Here is a 19,674-nt window from a genome sequence, read left to right as displayed (position 1 = left end):
ACATGTATTCTTATGAAATTCCGAAATTGCTAAAAATCTTTTAAAATCTTGAACACACACATTCTTTTTGTATTTTTTGAGGTGTGTTTGCTTAAATTTTGAAAATTACGAAGAGTTTTTAGCGATCTCGAAATTTAATAGAAATAGTACTGACAATTTCCCTTGAGTATGTTGCTAAAACATGTTTACTTGTATACAAAAACCAAGGTCAAGACATCTATGAGATCAAGCGGAATAAATTTTGAATTTATAATTCTTGAGACAATTGAAACTCCAAAATAAAAATAAAAATTTTAAAATTAAAATCAGTAATAAATATGGCAAGCTACGTTATATACTCTCCCCGCGAAAATTCAACCTCACATTATTATGCCATCGTCTTCGTACGAAGTTTCAGACCAATTTCCCCCCCAGTACTCCAAAAGCCAAAGTCTCGTTGACCTTCTCACTTTCGATTAATTCCACCCGGCCCCCACCAATACAGCGTTACAATTTGCGACCCACTTTAACCAACCAAGATTCTACATTCATTGGATGCAAGCCTTTTTATGCAATCTAAGAAACTTCAATCAACCAGATCTTATCTTGAAGCAGAAATAACTTTATCTACAGTTACAGAGAGCTTAGGATGGATAACAATCTAACTCTAACATATGAGGAACTCCTTCCGGCGGTTCCCGGCTGGCTGAACAAAGGCGACAACGCGTGGCAGCTGACGGCGGCGACGCTTGTCGGCCTCCAGTCCATGCCGGGACTCGTCATCCTCTACGCCAGCATCGTGAAGAAAAAATGGGCCGTTAATTCTGCTTTCATGGCGCTGTATGCCTTCGCCGCAGTCTTGATCTGTTGGGTTGTTCTCTGTTATCGTCTAGCTTTTGGTGAACAGCTTTTACCTTTCTGGGGAAAAGGCGGCCCAGCTCTTAGCCAAAAGTACAGTAGATCAAAACCTTCGATTCTTGAATTCTCAGTTCACGGTGAATTTCACCCATTTAATGAGGTTTTAATGTTTAATCATTTCTCGCAGGTATTTGACAGGGCGAGCTGCGGTGCCTGAAAGTACCCACCGTTATTCAAATGGCACCATTGAAACGAAAATGAATGAGCCATTCATTCCAATGGCTTCTCTTGTTTACTTTCAGTTCACTTTTGCTGCAATCACGACGATTTTGGTTGCGGGGTCGGTGTTGGGGAGGATGAATATTAAGGCGTGGATGGCTTTTGTGCCCCTGTGGCTTACTTTTTGCTACACGGTGGGTGCGTACAGCCTGTGGGGTGGTGGCTTTTTGTATCATTGGGGAGTGATCGATTATTCCGGCGGCTACGTCATTCATCTTGCTTCGGGGATTTCTGGTTTCACGGCTGCTTATTGGGTACAATTTCTTTACTGGAAATTAAAGCTCGTTCAGCTGCTTACTGTTCCAAGTTTTGTCAAGATTTCATCTGAACCACTTAATTGTTAATCACGGGCACGCGATGTCTTCTTGTTTCCCTCTTGCAAAGCTTTCTAAGTTCTTTTGGCTGCATTCAATTGACATCAGCTACATGAATTTAAAATCCTTCATCAAATATTTCTTTATTGATTGGAACAGAATTGAGAGTTTGAAAATATTTTTCTTGATCTAATATATTTTAGATTTAGTTTTGAAATCAGTAAATGTCATTTCATAATTATCAACTTTCAAATACTGATCTAATGTCAAATTCTTCGTAAAATTTACATTTATCAATGCCAGTGATTTACATCCAATTATTATGTCACGCCTCTGGATGATTATATAATATAATAAGCACAATATTTCTAACATATACCCCACATGAAACATTATATTCGTTGGAACCCACTGATCAATTGTGAAAAGTACGTAGCACAATTTTGTCATGATTCTTTAAATACAGCGTCAAAGTTAAGATTTTTTCACTTGATATGTTCCGATTGGATATATATAGTCATTAATTATTTTATCGAGACCCCAAAAAACATGTAAATTTTCCATAATATTGTACCTCTTTCATACGTAATTATAAAAACTCGTTTTTTAAAAAGTATTTGCAAGAAATTAAGGTTTTCCACCACATGCATAATTTTTGTCATAAATAAAAACATCATGAATCGAATAAAATAATGCTTTACATAAATTTAGCGTTACATAATAGTTGACTTGTTGGATTCTGATATCAATAAGATGAATGAGTTTCCACTTGTCTTCTTCTTGAGATAGGTAGGGCCGCGGCTAAAAGTAGACAGGGATCGGTATGTACCAAACAATGTGTTGTTGATGCTTGCCGGAGCGGGTTTGCTGTGGATGGGGTGGTCCGGGTTCAACGGCGGGGCTCCGTACGCCGCAAATTTAGTTTCTTCAGTGGCAGTGCTGAATACAAATATTTCAGCAGCTACCAGCCTTCTTGTTTGGACATCACTGGATGTATACTACTTTGGGAAGCCTTCAGTTATAGGCGCTGTTCAGGGGATGATTACTGGTCTAGCTTGCATTACTCCCGGTGCAGGTATATTATACATCATCATCAATTAATTATACGTGCATATTTAAATTTAGATTTATAGATTTTTCGATATTATGTCTCAAATATGCCAAAAATATATATATATATATATATTATATCAAGGCATTTTTTGGCTCAACTTTCAAAATAAAATAATTGTGGTATTTGTTACTTCTAGGAATTATTGAAGAGTCGTAATTTGTTGTTACTGAGTCTGTAAGTTGTTGGAAGAACAGGTGTGGTGCAATCGTGGGCGGCTATAGTTTATGGCGTGCTTTCTGGAAGCATCCCATGGTTCTCAATGATAATTCTTCACAAGAAGTCTACTTTGCTACAAAAGGTCCACTTTTCCTTCAAGTCTTAATTTTTATTACAAAATATTAATTATTTTCCTTAAATTTATTTATTACTATTTATTTATTTATTTATTAGGGTGGATTTCCCATCAGTTTGATTTTCCTTGTTATTTATGATTATTAATTTTTTGATCGGTTCCCTTTTCTTTATTGATAGGAAGATTTTTTTTGTAAAAAAAAAATGTTGTAAAAACATAGAATATTTATTTGAAGGTATCTGTTTCGGGAAATTAAATAAACAAAATATTTTATTCCTTTTTTCTTTTATTTTTAATGCCAATTACTATTCTAAATAAATTTCCAATCAATTCGATCCATTTTAGATTTATTTTTAGATAATTTGTCATTGTTAGAACTATGAGCACTGCCATGACTCGTGAGCATTGAGTAGTCAATGATAAAACTTAGGAATTCGGTTTTTAAATTTTATATTTTACTAAATTTCAATAATTTCGAGATAAAAAAATATCTGATCATCTGAAAAAAAACACACAATGGTTCATTTGTCATAATTTTCTCTAATTAAATATTATAATTGCTAGGTTTGCAAAATAATATGATACATTAAAACTTTTTCCTGTTTATATCCCTTTCTTTAAATTAAGATCCGACGATATTGCAGGTGGATGATACATTAGCGGTATTCTACACACACGCGGTGGCCGGAATTTTAGGCGGCGCTTTAACCGGACTCCTGGCAGAACCCACTCTCTGCAATATGCTTCTGCCGGTCAAAAACACCAAGGGTGCATTTTACGGTGGCGGAGGCGGGACACTGTTCCTCAAACAACTAGTTGCAGCGCTGTTTATTATTGGCTGGAATTTCACTGCCACAACAATTATCCTTCTATTGATCAAAATATTTATACCTCTGAGAATGCCGGATGAGGAACTCTTGATAGGGGACGATGCAGTGCATGGCGAGGAAGCGTACGCCCTGTGGGGTGACGGGGAGAAATACGAACCGGCTAAACACGGGTGGCATAACCCAACTCATGCGGTGGAAATGGCCGCAGGCGGCCATTTAAATGGTGCTAGAGGAGTGACTATAAATGTATAAAACTTGGATTACGTATAACAAAAGAAAAGGAAAGGACAACGTGTGAATCTACGTTTTGTGATCACAAGAAAATAGTATATATCATTTGTTTATTAATTAAGTTTGAGAACATTTGTAGTGACACACAGCCGGATCTAAGCTAGAATTTGATTCGATTAAATTATCTGAATTGTGAGTGATCATCCCAACGGCCTCAAGATTTCTCAAATTCGAAGCCCTTTTCTTCTGCAGAGCCTCCTTTGTACTGTGCTTGTCGCGTCCACTTCCTCGACATGTACGTACGTATGATTTCTGCATGTAATTGAAGTTGTACAAAGATACTTGGCTACTCTTCGTTCGTCTGTTTGAGTTGTGTCTCGATTTTGTATATTTTGTTTGGTTCAATTGTAAGTGTTTAAGATGGTAAGTTGTGTTTTTTTAAGATATGTTCTTCCATCTTAGGGGTGTATTCAATCTAAACTTTTAAAGACTTTTATGGAATTTTAAAATTTAGAGGTATTCAATTTAAACTTTTATATACTCTATATATATTTAGGGGTATTCAACATGGATTTTTGGTAGAGTTTTAAAAAAGTCATGTTGTATTCAAACTAGACTTTTTAAAACTCTCCATAAGTCAAGGAGGTATCCAAAAAATCCATAGATTTTCAAGGATTCTTATTTTATTATTCATGTACAAACCTTGAAGCCTTATGTACAATTACAGAAAATCTAAAATATTCTTCCACCTATACCAAAGATTTTGATGGACTTTCTTTTTTGAAAAATACGCTATCTCTCTTCTATCTTAAGCCATCTCTAGGGTTCTTCACTCTCTCAAAAAAATTTCTTCTATTCAAAGGTATGATTGGTCATTCTTGATTATATTGCCAATATTTATGTGTAAAAATAGATGAATTGTTGTTTTTTTTCTTGAATCATTATGATTATTGTATTTCATAAATTTTCTTTCATCTCATAAAAACGATGAATGATCCGACATGTGATGAATTGTGTTTTTTTCTTGAATCATTATGATTATTGTATACCAAATGAGTGTCGATTTGAAATTCATCACATCGACATGATTACTTGACGTAAATGAACCTTTAGTAGTTGTTCGGTAACACAATTCAAAGCATCCATATATTCCCTACGCTCGCATAAACATTGTATTGATTTATTCAAGGAAAAAAATATTTTTTTATTTCATAATCAGTGTCCTGGATTCTCAGGCCATTTCCAATGGCAGAGGAAGCATCCAAGGGGCGAGAACCTCGCCGAGGTCCTAATAACAGTGGAAAAAAAATGATTATGATTATTGAACAAGCCATCTCATCACATCGACACTCCTTTGAATTGTGTTACCACATATTATACAGTGTTTTTTTGTTTGCTTCAATGAGTGTGAGAAGATAACGCCATTTTTCAGCTGTGAGGAATAAAAGAGTTACGAGCATAGTAAGTTTTCAAATCTCGTAAGTCTACGGCAGTAACAGTCAACTCAGATCTGTTTCAAACCTGACAACTGAAACAGGGGTGCAAGTTTTGTCCTCGTTGATCGTTTGCATGTGATTTTTAAAATAGACGCATAACCCGATGAACTTATAGATGAATTCCTGTATTTGACTGCCTGCACTCTATTCTCCTGCTAGTTCACCTGTTTCTTAAATCTTAAATATTGATGGTCCAATGAGGAATGGCTCTGAACACTTTTCTTGGTCAACCATGTTCATTTAGTTTATAATTATGAATTAATAACTCAGAGCCAAAAAAAAAAATTACATTTCATCAAGTGAATTATTGCATTGGAATCTAGAGGATAGCTTATGATCTGAATGGCACAAATGGAATTGCATGCCATTTACTCCTCAGTCCTTCCTGGTTTTTGGCAGCTGAAAGCACTTGGAAGTGAGGGAATGACGAAGGAGCTTATTCAGTACTTACATGTTGCTGAAAACCAGTTTTCTCATGGAAGCACTTATGTAGGGATACCCATTTATAACATTGTTTTGCATGGACTTGTTGAGGCTAAAGAAGTAAGTAGCTTTTAGTATATGCTGACCTTATTTTAAAACTAGTTATGCATTCTCACATGACAGATGATTTGACAATAAATTTGTGTTCTCGTAAGAGTGGTGTTGCAATTGAGATATTCTGGAGTATGATTTTTAGTGGACGGTGGATATCCAAATCGACGTCAATTCTTGGCTCCTTTTCGAGGTGTACGTTATCATCTTCAAGAATTCACAGGTCAAGGTCGTCACCCTGAAGATACTAAAGAGTTGTTCAATCTTCGTCATGCTTATTTGAGGAATGTTATAGAGCGGACATTTGATATATTTAAATCACGGTTCAAAATATTCAAGATGGCCCCTCCATTTCAATATACAACTAGGGGTGTCAATCAGGTGGGTTGGGTCGGGTTTCGGGTCAACCCGTGAAATTTTTTTTATTTTTTTTTCAACCCGAACCCAACCGAACCCGAAGCAACCCGAAAACCCTCAACCCGAACACGAACCCGTATAACCCGACTCAACCCGTCTAACCCGCCTAAACCCGAATTTTATTTATTTTTATTAAAATTTTTTAAAAAAATTAATGAAAAAAATTCAAAAAAATAAAAAAAATAATAATATTTTAATTTGAACACATAATAACAAAATTTCCGATTTAAATTTGAAAGTTTAATCGTAGAAAATTAAAAGTATATTTACAAAATCAAATAAAAAATTGTTAAAAAAATAAAAATATGCAAAATAAATATTAAATGATGAAAATTTATCATATAAATATACAATAAATTTTGTTCAAACATACAATATATAAAAATATAGGTAATATTTTCAAAAAAAAATTTTGCGGGTCAACCCGCGACCCAACCCGAATACGCCTAACATAGTACTAATCCGAATCAACTCAACCCAAACCCAACCAGAACCCGAAAAATCCCAAACCGAACCTGATTTTTTTCGTGTCGGGTTGACGGGTCGTGTCGCATTTTGACACCCCTATATACGACCCAAACAAAGCTTGTATTGGCTTGTGCTGGATTACACAATTTTCTTCGAAAGGAGTGTCGATTTGATGAATTTCAAATTGAACCAGATAATGAAGCTCAATTATCTTCATCAGCACAAGTTTATGGAGATGACAACTTTGATCAGTTATTTGATACTCAAGAACAACAACGAGCAAGAGCTAATGCATGGAAGGATATCATAGCCAATGGAATGTTGAGCGATGTTGATTAAATTAGTCAATAATGATTATATATTTTTTTATGTAAAAAGTCTACTTATTATTTTGATTGTTCATTTTAATACAATTTTATTATGAACTTATAAAAATATTGTTCATTAATATGTTGAATTGACATAAAGAATTGAAATTTTGATTTCAATAAATTAGATAGTTCATTTGTCGTTTTTCACAAATTAAATTTATTTAACATTTAAGTAAGTAAAATTCATTTATATTTTCATAAATAAAAAAAATTAAAATTGAATAGGTTATACATGTCCAATGATTATTTAAAAGAAATTAATAAAAAAATAAATCACAATTATAAAAGTTTACAAAAGTCTACAAAAATCTTGAAAAAAAATCTATAAGAGTCTATGAAATATATTTTACAATTCCATGAGATTCTATAAAAGTCAATCAAAATCCATCAACTCCACAAAAGTCCACCTTTTAAAAAAAATCATTTAAAATCATTAAAAGTTTATATTGAATAAACCCTTTTAAAGTTAGCTGGGAATCTTAATTCGCTCTAAGTTAGTCTGTTTTATCGTCTACCGCAAGTCTTTGCTCCTAGTTTGCCACAATTTGCGATCGTCGTTTACAATTTTTCTTTTTTCCTAGCTTCCTATAATCCGCGATCACTGCTTACCCTCCCTATAGCGCGACTCCAAAATGATTTTTTTTAAAAAAAAATTTAAATCCTCTCTAAGGTAAAACGTCAACTCTTTTTTTTTTCAACGAGTCTAATGTCACGTATATACATCAACTCCCTGTTAAAAAGAACTTGTGAATCGCTAAAAAATAAAACCTCGATTGCTGTGTTGTACAGAAGGTTCGTCAAATTTTATTTTATTAATCATAAATATTTAATTGATACATGAAAAAATAAAATAATAATCAATTTTATTTTTAATATAAATTATTTTTAATACTAATTAAAATTAATAAATTCAATCAAATATACACTTTTATTTTCAAAATTATTTAAACATAAATTAAATAATCTTAAAATAAAAATTAACCTTAAATAAAAGTGTGCACAATTAAATTTGTCAATAATAATTAGAAAAATATAAATTTATAAATGTAAAAAATAACTTTCTAATTTGATCATATATACAAATTTATCAATTTATAAATAATTTATGTAACAATTAAACAATTTATAATAATTAATATACAGATTTATTAATTTACGAATGACACCATGTACCAAATTAAATTTTAACACATGTAACACGACTAAATCACGGCACGCTTTTATTAAAAAAGAGTGACACAATATTGGAGGCATATGTATGACACGCTTTGAAAACCGGCTATAAATCGCACTCATTGATTGCGCTACATAAGCATTTTGAACATGTTTTACGACAAAGAAATAGCCAAATAGGTTTAAATCGTTTAAAAGCGTGAGCCGATTTAATACTTCCATATTTTCGACTCTCATATTATTATTCTTAAATTCAAAATGAGAAAAACTCAGAAGTACCACCGACTAGTAAGACATTCAAAGAAAGGGAAAAATTAGAACACAGCATTCAACACAGCCTCCCCAAGGACATGCCCTTCAATCGCCTCCACCACCTTATCCTTTGTTACCTGCAAATTCAAACCAAAGATCCAAAATACTAAGTAACCAAATCGCTTCTTTTTTTTTTTAAACAGAAGACTCATGGCAGCAGCTGCGCACTGATAAGCCTGGCAGGAGTGAACATATTTCATGATGTTTTGGTGATTTTATAAACAAAATTTATAATTTCTTTCTCAAAACATTTTCTTACCTTGTTTCCAAGATGCAATTCATCATCTAAAGCATAGATCTTGAACTCGAATCGGTGGCCATGACCAGGCAGCTTAGGCCCATTCCAACCCGGCTTCTTCAAATCACTATACCCTTCTATTACATGAGCATAATCTCCCGTCTCCTCTTTCTTCCCGGAGAAGCCCTCCGGCAGCCCTTTCAGCGACGGAGGAATGTTCACCACCACCCAAATAGTCCATGGCACGATCGGCCCCGCCGGGTCCGGCGCATCGACGTCCAGCACAATCAGGGCCAGGCTTTTTGTCCCCTCGGGCACATTGTGCCATTCCAGCGGCGGAGATAAGTTTTTCTTGGCGCCTTGGCCCTCTTCGGTGTACTGCCTCGGCAGCCTCCCCTCGGCGTCTATGTTGGACGACGCTAGCCTGAACTCATCACTTGGATTTGCCATTCTCTAACGATGATTTCGTTGGAATATAGTTGATCTAGATGGGATTAAACCAAACTTCGTCAACCAGCTCAATAAAGAAAAGTATATATAGATGTTAAATTTTATAGTTTTGTTTATGTGGGTGGATATGGATTAACTAGGTTAGTGACATCTGTGTGTTTACGAGAACGTTCGTGTCTGAAAATGCGAGAGGGGTGCAACTGATTCGAAACACGTGGTGAGCTGTGAAGGCATATATACGTACATGCATATATATATATATATATATATATATATATATATGAATTACATCTTTTAAATCTTATATATTGATTCTGATTCTTTAATTAGTTAATTTTTAGTTTATCAATTACTAAACTTGTTTTTTTTTTAAATAGTTTTATTTATTTTTATATGGATAGTGACATGTCGTTCTTATAATAATTAATAATTAATAACTTAAATAAGTAAGATGCTTGCACGTTTACTCATGCTCTTATTGGTAATTAGGCTCTTATCTTAGTTTCCAATTTTATTATGTTGAACATGAATCTAATATATATTAACATATTTATTCTAATTTTTATTAGATGAATAAAATCAAGCAAGAATGAAGATTTACATTCAATTTAAAAGTAAATAAAAAATCAAGTGATTTTGGATTTGGATCCTCTGCTATGGTCGAAAACACAGCACATGGTATTGTGCAATTTTTACACGAGATGATCAATTGATCATTTGATGGACCTCACATAGTGTCATAGTGTCAGATAAAATTTGAAATATTGTCGGACGTAACGAGATGATCGACTGATCATCTCGTGTAAAATGAGCACAACAAATGTTCAGCTTTACCCATCATTGGCATTGGGATTACAGAAACTGAAAACCCAAGACACTGAGAGTCTAGTTTTGGTAAGAAAAGTATGGAATAAATTGAATAACCGGCTTCTATTTTGTTATTAAACATATATAATATGTATACGGTAGTTTAGATTGGTTTTCACTTATTAATTATTATTGATGAATGAATATTTGAGGACTCGACCCAAAACAAAAAGAACATGACTTTGTAGTGGGCCGGAATAAGATATCAAAGTCCAGTCTAACCAAATATCCTTCTGCAGAAGACTAAATTCTCTCAATCGGGATATACATGGAAAAAATGAAATGGAATAGAGAATATTTATTTATCAATCATTGATGATATGCAATTATTTTATTTCACCACCACAAGTCAGATGAATGAAATCAACCCCGCTTTCATAGCCTGAAACAGGCATTGTCTACATATATTTTTTTTAGGAGGAGAGATGAATTGAATATTATAATCGAGTTTCGAATATTATATTTTGTCTCAAATTTAGGACCATAATGCTATATGAGATATAAATAATCGGATTTCATATAACTCTTGTCCAAATTTAAAACATAACAATACTTTAATCAAAACATTTATGAATATTGTCTCAAATAAGGTTATGCATGGATCGATCCCAACTCTACTCCAAAAACAAGTCATAACTTTACCTCAAAAGCTAAATCAAGAGGGATGATTAATCATCCAAGCATACAATTTTTAAAAACTTAATTCAGCCGGTGTGCGACATCTAACACATTTGTCTTTGTTTATATATATGCATGGGGTTGGAGAAACAGACACCAAGACTATAAAGTTTACTTCCCCACACCAATATATTGAAACGTGAAGTTTACAAAACAATTAGTGTATCATTCATAGGACTGTTAATTAAGCCCATAACAACTGATATTTGATATCATATTAAAATTAAAACTTTAGTCGAACTCCACTCCAAAAACTAACACAATGAGAGAAGATTGTACAAATTCACATATACAATTCCAAAAATATTATTCCAAACTGATATTCTCGGAACCTTTATTTCACAACCATGGAGAAAAGTATTAAAAAAGTGGTTAATTACCGGGAATAATTTCAAGTGCGCATGTGCAAATTAATCCTCTCTGTTCGCACTACTCATGAGCTAGTTCACTTGTCTCTCAATTTATCCATGTGGATCTAGAACTCTCGTATCGAACTTGTTTTCCAGTAGAAAATTTTAACTACAATCTCGTGCATGCGATTTATCCTACAAACTCTACACATCATCTGACAGAAGAATCATAATTGACGAGTTCGTACTGTGTGTATTTTTTGATATACAGTTTGATATAGGCAAACGATACGTATATATGTATAATATGAATGATAAAAATCGATTTAATAACAATAACAGCAAAAGATTTTTCGAAACAACCTGAAAACTTTTCTAGAAATAATCAGATTTCATGACAAAACTATTTACAAGTTACGTACTCGACTGGTTTTTTACAAGAACCCCAACCACCATGCACAAGGATACATTAACCGAGTATTTCATATATACTCTGGAATGTTAAAAAGGCTGAAAGATTTTGTGTACTTTCCTTCATTCAAAGAATTATGAAAACTTTGCAGTGTCACTTAACATCGATCCAACATATAGTAGACAAAAATTGATGTTTTTGCCAGGGAAATTTTAATCATTAAAAAAATAAAGTAAAATAATTTTTACACTTCCAAGAAACAGAAATTTACCTGACTAAAAAGTAAACCCTACCTAGTCTTTGACAAGATTAACTGTTTAACCCGTCATGCATGCATAAGCCCAGTATATCTTCTTTTAACATGGGTTTAGTTAAACTGTCTAATCAAAATATTTCAAATAATTGCTCAAATAATATATTATACTTACAACATGTCATCACATACGGTGTTGCTTGGGATTGAGAAGACAGGTGAAATTTTCAGTTGAACAAGTTATAATTATTAGGATTCTACCCACCCCAGGTGAAATTTTCAGTTGAACAAGTTATAATTATTAGGATTCTACCCACCCCTCTGCAGGCACGAGAAACCCGGAAATTCATGTGATTTTTGCCTGCTCCCCCGTCGTTTTGAAATATTCACATTCTGTATAGTTCGGATCTTTTTCAACTATTTAATATTTTGTCAAATCGTTTTCATTATTAAACGATCGTCAATTTTAATTTTACATTCTCCGTGTTTAATTTATTGATTTTTGGCTATTTTATTTATTACGTGGTTTGTTGTTTCATGATTTTAAATTGTTAAACAACGTCGAAAATGTGTCTCGATTTCGAGGCACAACACTTTCAATTGTTTGTATTTTAATGTTTTTTTTTTAATTTTAATTTTTCTTGGTAGGAGTGTTGAAGCGAGACGAGATTGGTAGATTTTAAATCTTTATTCAGATCAGTTCAAATTATTTGTTTGGCTGATTTCAAATCCATTAATTTGTGTTAAATCTATCATCTTAAATTTAAGGTGCTTTCTATGAAGGTATTCCAAATTCTCGATTATTGAAGATATTTTGATTCCATTTCTAATGAAATTCTTCCTTTCACACCCAGCTAGATCAATTATATATGATCAGAATTACGATTCTATCCATATATAAATTTTTATATTCATGTTCTTTTCATTTTTCTCACTACATCACTGAATTTCATGCTTGTTTGTCAATTATAATGCAATATTCTATGTAGGAAATCTTGAGGGCTCCCCAAAATATCTCTTTAATTTTACTTTCCTTCAAACGGAAAAGCCCTTAGAAAGAAGTGCTAATTGGTGTAATACTTTACTCTCCTACGAGAAAGCAACCAACAAAAATATATTAAAAAATTTTACTTTCTTTAATTTCTTATGTAAAAAAGATAGTTTACGTATATGAATTTCATGGGAGGCCCCAGTCGCATCACTTTAAATATTGGGATTCTCTAAATTTTATTGGGATTTGTCCCTCTGGCTAATATAGGACTAGGTGATGTAATGTGCCAAATAAAAAAAAAATGTGGGTGCGTGTAGGATTTGGTGATTTTGGAATTAAATATTATATTAATATTAATATAATCTTAAAGTTGAAATTTTAATGTTTATTTAACATAGTCGACTGTCACAATTTTTTTGGTAAATCCATGACAGTGGTTGTGAAAATCATAAAAGATTAAACGGCCAAATTTAGCCAACAACGTACGCATTTGGAAATGGATTTGTGATAATTTGGTGAGTGAATAGTTGTACGTGATGGTCTTATTTTCTAAATTCTAGAGACGTGAAATATATATATATAGAGTAAATGTGAAATATCTATTCTTATACAATTTTTAATGTAGTAGACTTGGAAAGTTTGCCACTTTTTGGATAGAATATTTAATTGGGTGATTTTACATCAAATTTCTCGATGATATATTGGTTTATTTACTTGTTCTAATCAGTGGAATTTCTTCACAAGATATCGGTATTCTTTTCTTACTTTATTATGATTGTTTTTTGGATGAATAGCCTCTTCCGATTCTCCTCGATGTATCAGTTTTTTTCTCCTATCCATAATAAAAGAGCATATTGTCATGACAAGATTTAGATTTGTATGAGCGTGACTATATGTGCAGCGAATTTCTGTAACAATTATTTCATATTGATTTATATTTTATGCAAATTATTCACTCAAATTACTATTACAAATAATTACAACTTTTTTAAATCAATTCAAATACTTTCAGTTTTCACTAATTCTAGTCACTCATCGATCTACCAACTTCCGGACATCTAGATGTGGTTCCTATATGTTCAAGAACTAGCTCCCGTACATGATCCATTGTCTCGTAGGTTTAAGAGTTGCTCTCATATACATATTAATTATAAATTGTCTCAAATAGCATTTTTTTTTCTTAATATTCCAGCTCATGACGATCATATTTAATACCACTTTCCTATAACTAAACGACTTGGAACCGGAATATTATGCAAAGCTAAATCTTTAACTTGATTTTAAGAAAAATAAAATACCCTTTATTGTAAAATACAATTTTATGGTATATCATTAAAAATGAGAACAAATTTTATTCAAAAATATGAGAATTTTGCTATTAATTAATTTCATCACACCTAAAGCAGTACCATGGATCTCTCACTATATATATCACGCATATAGCTAGACCACCTCATCTCCAAACTTTAGAACCCCTAATTCGAAACCAATGGATCACCCTTCATTTCCAAACCCGAGCACTCCAACCGAATCCACTTCCCTTAACAACAATGGCAAAGAAGAGAATATCAGAAAAAAGAATAAGACGAAGCTCAACGGCGGTGCCACCATGAAGTTGTCCACAGACCCACAAAGCGTGGCGGCAAGACGGCGCCGCCACCGCATCAGCAACAGGTTCAAGATTCTGCAGAGCCTGGTACCCGGAGGCTCGAAAATGGACACGGTTTCCATGCTTGAGGAAGCCATACAGTACGTGAAGTTCCTCAAGGACCAGATTTCATGGCTCCACCAGCAGGCCGTGGTTTCAGAATTAGTTCTTCCTGTTCATCATCATCAGGAGTTTGATTTGTTCAAGGATTACACGGAGGATCAAGTTCAGACAGTGAACGAGGATTCTTGGTTTCAGTATGAAGAAAACGTTTCTTTTAATGCGTAATATACGCATGCAGTGGTAGCTTCTAAGTCATTTGTTCCGTAAATATTTTGATGTGTTAATTAACTGTGTTCGTGGAAATTTTATATGATAATTATATATTAGCTCAAGTACTATTTTAAATGTAGCTAGTGGTAGTTCTAGTTCTATGTGATGATGTTTAAATCCCCTATGGTTTTTTGCGATGGTGAAGTAACTTCGGGTAGCACAGTCAATTTGGATGTCTCCAATTGGATATGAGATTTGTTCTGCAGTTTATGTATCTCAACTCTGTAGACTGGGGAGAAGCATAAATGTACAACTACAACAAATTATATACTTTCGTCCTCTTTTATTATTTTATTTGTTTCAATAAGACAATAGCTTTTTTATTATTAAAAAAAATTAATATCTTTTTATACTGCAATTAATATCTACTCATTAGTCATCAAAACAGCAAATGTTAACTTTTCGATATTAGATTTTCATATTTTATTATGTAATATTTGTATTCTGAAAATTTAAAATAATTATCTCGATCATTTAAGATAAACAGTATAGATGGGTTGTAACAGTTTGGTATTCAGTGCAAAATATTCGTGCTCATTCACTTCCTAGTTCATGAAAATCCGATCGACCCCTCTGAAGGGATTGTAGTTGTTCCCATATTGTGCAACGCACGCCGAACTGTGATGTGCCGCTTATTTAAACATGGCTTGGGAGGAAAAATTAAGGCATAATCCAAGAGGCGCTTTCTTAAGCATCATTTTCCTTTCAAAAAATACGTTTTCTCGTAAAATAGCTTTTTCTCTCGTCGAGCTATCCAAAACAAGACGATTATATATGTATACACACAAACATATATATCCTAAGATGCCATCACATATCAAGAACCACCAGCACTATGCAGGGATTGTGTAAATAAGCTGTTCCATAATATGAACAGGCTAGATCGTGAGAATTCTCCTGGATTTAAGAACCATCATCAGTTTAGTAAGATGCAATGACCAAAATCACCAGTCTTTGAAGACCTCAAAACAATTGTGCAAAAGCAAAATGCCCTTCTTGGCATTGTTGAGATGGCGAAAGGTGTGTAAATCAATGGACATTAATGAACCATAACCAATGGAAAGTTGCTTTCTTTGTAGTGAAGGACGAGGACAGGAGTATAAGGGTCTCAAGAGATTTATGCCCCGCCCCATATGTAGGAAACAATTGAAGGTCGAGGCACCATTCAAATCATTACGACGGTGCAACCAAACTATTCACGTCACTCAGTAGCATAAAAGGATGGCTTCTCAAGGAAAAGGTTTGATCATAATAATAATCAAAGTAAAAAATGTGAGTTGACCACCTTGCTGAAGCAGCTAAAATCAAGTTTGAATTATGAGATTACACCAGGATTCGCTAGCCAAATGCCCCATGGTTTGATGTATCGCTCAGGAAGCAGATGGGAATGGCAGAACCAGAACTGGTACCTTGTTCTATAGTTCCAACTTCCAAGCCACAAAGGTTTCGATTGATATCATTTTGACATGGAACCAAACACGAAGGGCTGGTATTTGGGTACGATACAAAAATAATTTACGACAATTATTAGCTCTGCAGCAATGGATTAAATTTATGTTCCTTGATTGAGAGGTATAGAAATAATACACATAATAAAGAAAGTGTTAAAGAATATCAAGAACAAGATGCAGTTTTTGTAATATTAATTAGTAATATCATGCAGTTAATAGCTCTCCCAGATGGCCTTACAGCTAGTGCTAAACCGCAGGGATTGCATACCAAAATCATATGATTCAGATAAAAATCGATATTGTTGAAATCTCATGCGATTGATTAGTTGAATGATCTACCAAGTCTCGTGCATAAACGAAACAGTGCACTGCTACAGATTCAAAATCATAAAACTGGAAGCTTAAAAACGGAAGCCTATAAACGCCAGCAGAACTGGGGATCACTTGGATCTCTGCCTCATCTTTCGGCGCTTCCTCTTCAACCTCCTCATGCGCTTCTTCTTCCACTGTTTAACAATCAAGATTTAAAATAAACTGTTGATTGATGGAGAAAATCCATTGATTCTTGAAAAGAAACAGTGCTTCATTATACCTTGGCTCTCATATTCAACGAGAAGACGCAATCAAGAGCTCGAAACGCCTCCCTTGGTCACAGGTGATTATTAAAGGTGGAAGGCTGCAGAATATCGAATTAGGGTTTTGCTAATTTTATATATAAGAGGTCCTAAAATTTTGTTGGATGGGCTTTTTAATCTTTAGGCCCATCTATTTTGGTAAATGGGCCACTTCTCTTCCAACAGATAAGTTTAACAATTTTAAGGGATTTTCGGTATGGGTTTCGCTTCTCATCCCAAATTATTAGTTTTATCTTTCCATCAAGGGGAGGAGCAACTACATCTAACAATGTTTGATAACGAGAAATCGGATGTTGAAGCTATTATCAATAAGATAAAGACCTTCGTCATGTTTTTATTAGATAAGTTCTCAACCCACGATCGAAGCATTAAATGTTGGACAATATATATGAAGTTAATTAAATATAGATTGGAATTACATTATGTCTCTTGTGAGATGGTCTCACAAATATTTATATGTGAGACGGGTCAACCCTATCGATATTCACAATAAAAAATAATACTCTTAGCATAAAAATTAATAATTTTTCATGGATGACCCAAATAATATATCCGTCTTACAAAATATGACCCGTGAGACCGTCTCACACAAGTTTTTGCCAAATAATTAAATATCATCTATCAAATCTAAAAACTTATTCACAGACAGGAAAAGATACGATAAGAACTGAAATTGGAAAATGATGCAAACTGATGCTTATACGAAACAAATTTTCTCTATTTCCCTTTCAAATCGTACTTCAAAGTTAATAATGGACATTTAAAAATTTACGGTGGTGGTCATATTTTTGCACATTGATGTATATTTGTGTTATACGCACTCAAATATCGTAAATGTGAAATAGTTTTATTTGGCTATGACATTATTGAGTTGTTTTTAATGTCGTGGTTCTCTTACCCTATTTTTTTCTATTTAGGGTTTCAATGAATATTTAATTATAAATTATATAAATTAGCAGGTCGTGGTAGACACGAAATGTGTACTTCATAGAAGAAATGGAGAAAATATTATGATTTTTTTAAAAAAAATTAAAATAAAACTTAGCGATTTTATTTGGAATGATATTAGAAAGATAAATACATAATATGAAATGAATGATTAAAGGATATTTTGAATGATAAAACACAAAATTTTTTTTTTGGATTACACACATGGGGAGGAGGAATCAAACTAGAGGTTCCAGCTAATGGGTGAGCCCAAATAGACTACAACATTTCATACAAAAAACAACATTTCATACAAAAGTAATTTGTTATGGGGATTTAATCAGACTAATAATACTTATATACGAATAACAATTAAACGTTGTTTTAATAAAACAAAATGATTGATCCGTACCAAAGTGTTTTTATTTCAAGAAGGCTGATTTTGGATAAAGTGATTATTGGGGAATATTTGAATGTATGCATAAGGAAAAAACAGGGTTTGCAACACTCAAGTTAGATATGAGCAAAACCTACTACAGAATTGAGTGTCCATATTTATGGGAGATTGTGATTAAACTAGGCTTTGCAGAAAGATGAATAAACCTAATTATGAGATGTGTCACATCCGTCTCATATTCTTTTTGGCTTAATCGATATATTTTTGGGATTTTATTAAATTATAGAGAGGTCTTAGGACAATGAGATCTTCATTCAACTTATCTGTTTGTGCTTTGTTCACAAGGCCTATCCTCGATTTTTCAAAAACAGTGGATCGCCAATTGTTTAAGGGGGTGAAGATTGCGCATTCTACTCCGGTTATTTCACATTTATTTTTTTGTCGACGACATCCTTGTGCTGTTAGGGTGAAGGTGGAGGACTGCATACAAGTTCGAAGTTGTTTACAACTTTATGACTGAGTGTCGGGGCAGTTGTTAATCTACAACAAATCTCCCCTAACTTTCTGTCCGAGCACTCATGTTTCGGTAATTGAAGATGTCATAAATGTGTTAATATTTCAAGGTGGTTAAGGGACATGACCTTTGTTTGGGGCTGCCAACTTTCTCCCTACTCAATAAACGACTACAATTCGCTTATCTACGAGAGAGAATACGAAAAAAAATCCATGACTGATTAGCAAGATTCTTCTCTGTGGGAGATCGTGAAGTACTTATTAAAGCCGTTTTGCAAGCACTAGCATCCTATGCCATTTCCTGTTTCAAAATTCCAGCTTTGGTCTACCATGGAATAGAGCAAGTGTGCGCAAAATTTTGGTGGAATGATAAAAAAAGGCATACATCGAGTGAGTTGGAAGAAGATTTGTAAACCAAAGAGTATTGGTGGGGTGATAAACTTAGCTACTTATTACAAATCTCTTTTGCGAAGCAAGTCTGGCGAGTCATCCGATATCCGGATTCTTTAATGGCTAGGGTGCTCAAAGCAAGATACTTTAAACATACCGACATTATGGTGGCTGGACTAGGACCCAATCCATCTTTTGTGTGGAGATCTTTACTTGGGGAGAATTGAGTCCAAAGAGCTTGTGCTGGAGAGTGGGTGATGGTAAAATATCCAAGTTAGCTCGGATTCTTGGGTTCCTGGTGTATTCATAATTTCAGATGTAATCCGATTACTGTGGTGGATCGGAATATGAAAGTGGCAAGTCATATTTTTGACACAGGAACCTGTAATGAAGGTATTGTTCGTCAACTTTTCCCTATTCGATAAGCAGAAGCTATGTTTGATATTCCGCTACATCGGTTAGGGGTACTGTCA

General features: G+C 33.7%; 2 protein-coding genes and 1 long non-coding RNA gene across 4 annotated transcripts in view; 1 reads left to right on the top strand and 2 right to left on the bottom strand.

Moving 5' to 3' along the window:
• Positions 1-366: 366 nt before the first annotated feature.
• LOC142525867 (ammonium transporter 2-like) lies at positions 367-4,100 on the top strand. Its single transcript, XM_075630155.1, has 5 exons — positions 367-930; positions 1,025-1,370; positions 2,220-2,505; positions 2,739-2,842; positions 3,481-4,100. The coding sequence occupies exons 1-5, from the start codon at positions 629-631 to the stop codon at positions 3,916-3,918; spliced, it is 1,476 nt and encodes a 491-aa protein (XP_075486270.1). The 5' UTR covers positions 367-628; the 3' UTR covers positions 3,919-4,100.
• Positions 4,101-8,537: 4,437 nt separating this feature from the next.
• Positions 8,538-19,674, bottom strand: part of LOC142525857 (uncharacterized) — a 32,161-nt gene continuing 21,024 nt past the window's right edge. The window contains exons 2-3 of one of the 2 annotated variants that reach the window (XM_075630148.1): positions 8,928-9,357; positions 8,538-8,745 (exon numbers count right to left, since the gene is read on the bottom strand). In XM_075630148.1, the coding sequence (XP_075486263.1) occupies positions 8,671-8,745; positions 8,928-9,356 (504 nt within the window). In that variant the 5' untranslated portion in view covers position 9,357 and the 3' untranslated portion in view covers positions 8,538-8,670. Of the gene's footprint in view, positions 8,746-8,927; positions 9,442-19,674 lie in introns of those variants that run through there. The other variant, XM_075630142.1, reaches the window with a different exon arrangement.
• LOC142537284 (uncharacterized) lies at positions 16,621-17,048 on the bottom strand. Its single transcript, XR_012818513.1, has 2 exons — positions 16,932-17,048; positions 16,621-16,845 (listed from the first exon to the last, which is right to left on the bottom strand). It is a non-coding gene; the product is annotated as an uncharacterized LOC142537284 (long non-coding RNA).

The sequence above is a fragment of the Primulina tabacum genome, chromosome 2 (assembly GCF_025594145.1).
Source record: "Primulina tabacum isolate GXHZ01 chromosome 2, ASM2559414v2, whole genome shotgun sequence".
In the NCBI taxonomy this organism is placed as follows: Eukaryota; Viridiplantae; Streptophyta; class Magnoliopsida; order Lamiales; family Gesneriaceae; genus Primulina; species Primulina tabacum.
This window is presented reverse-complemented; position numbering and strand designations above follow the sequence as displayed.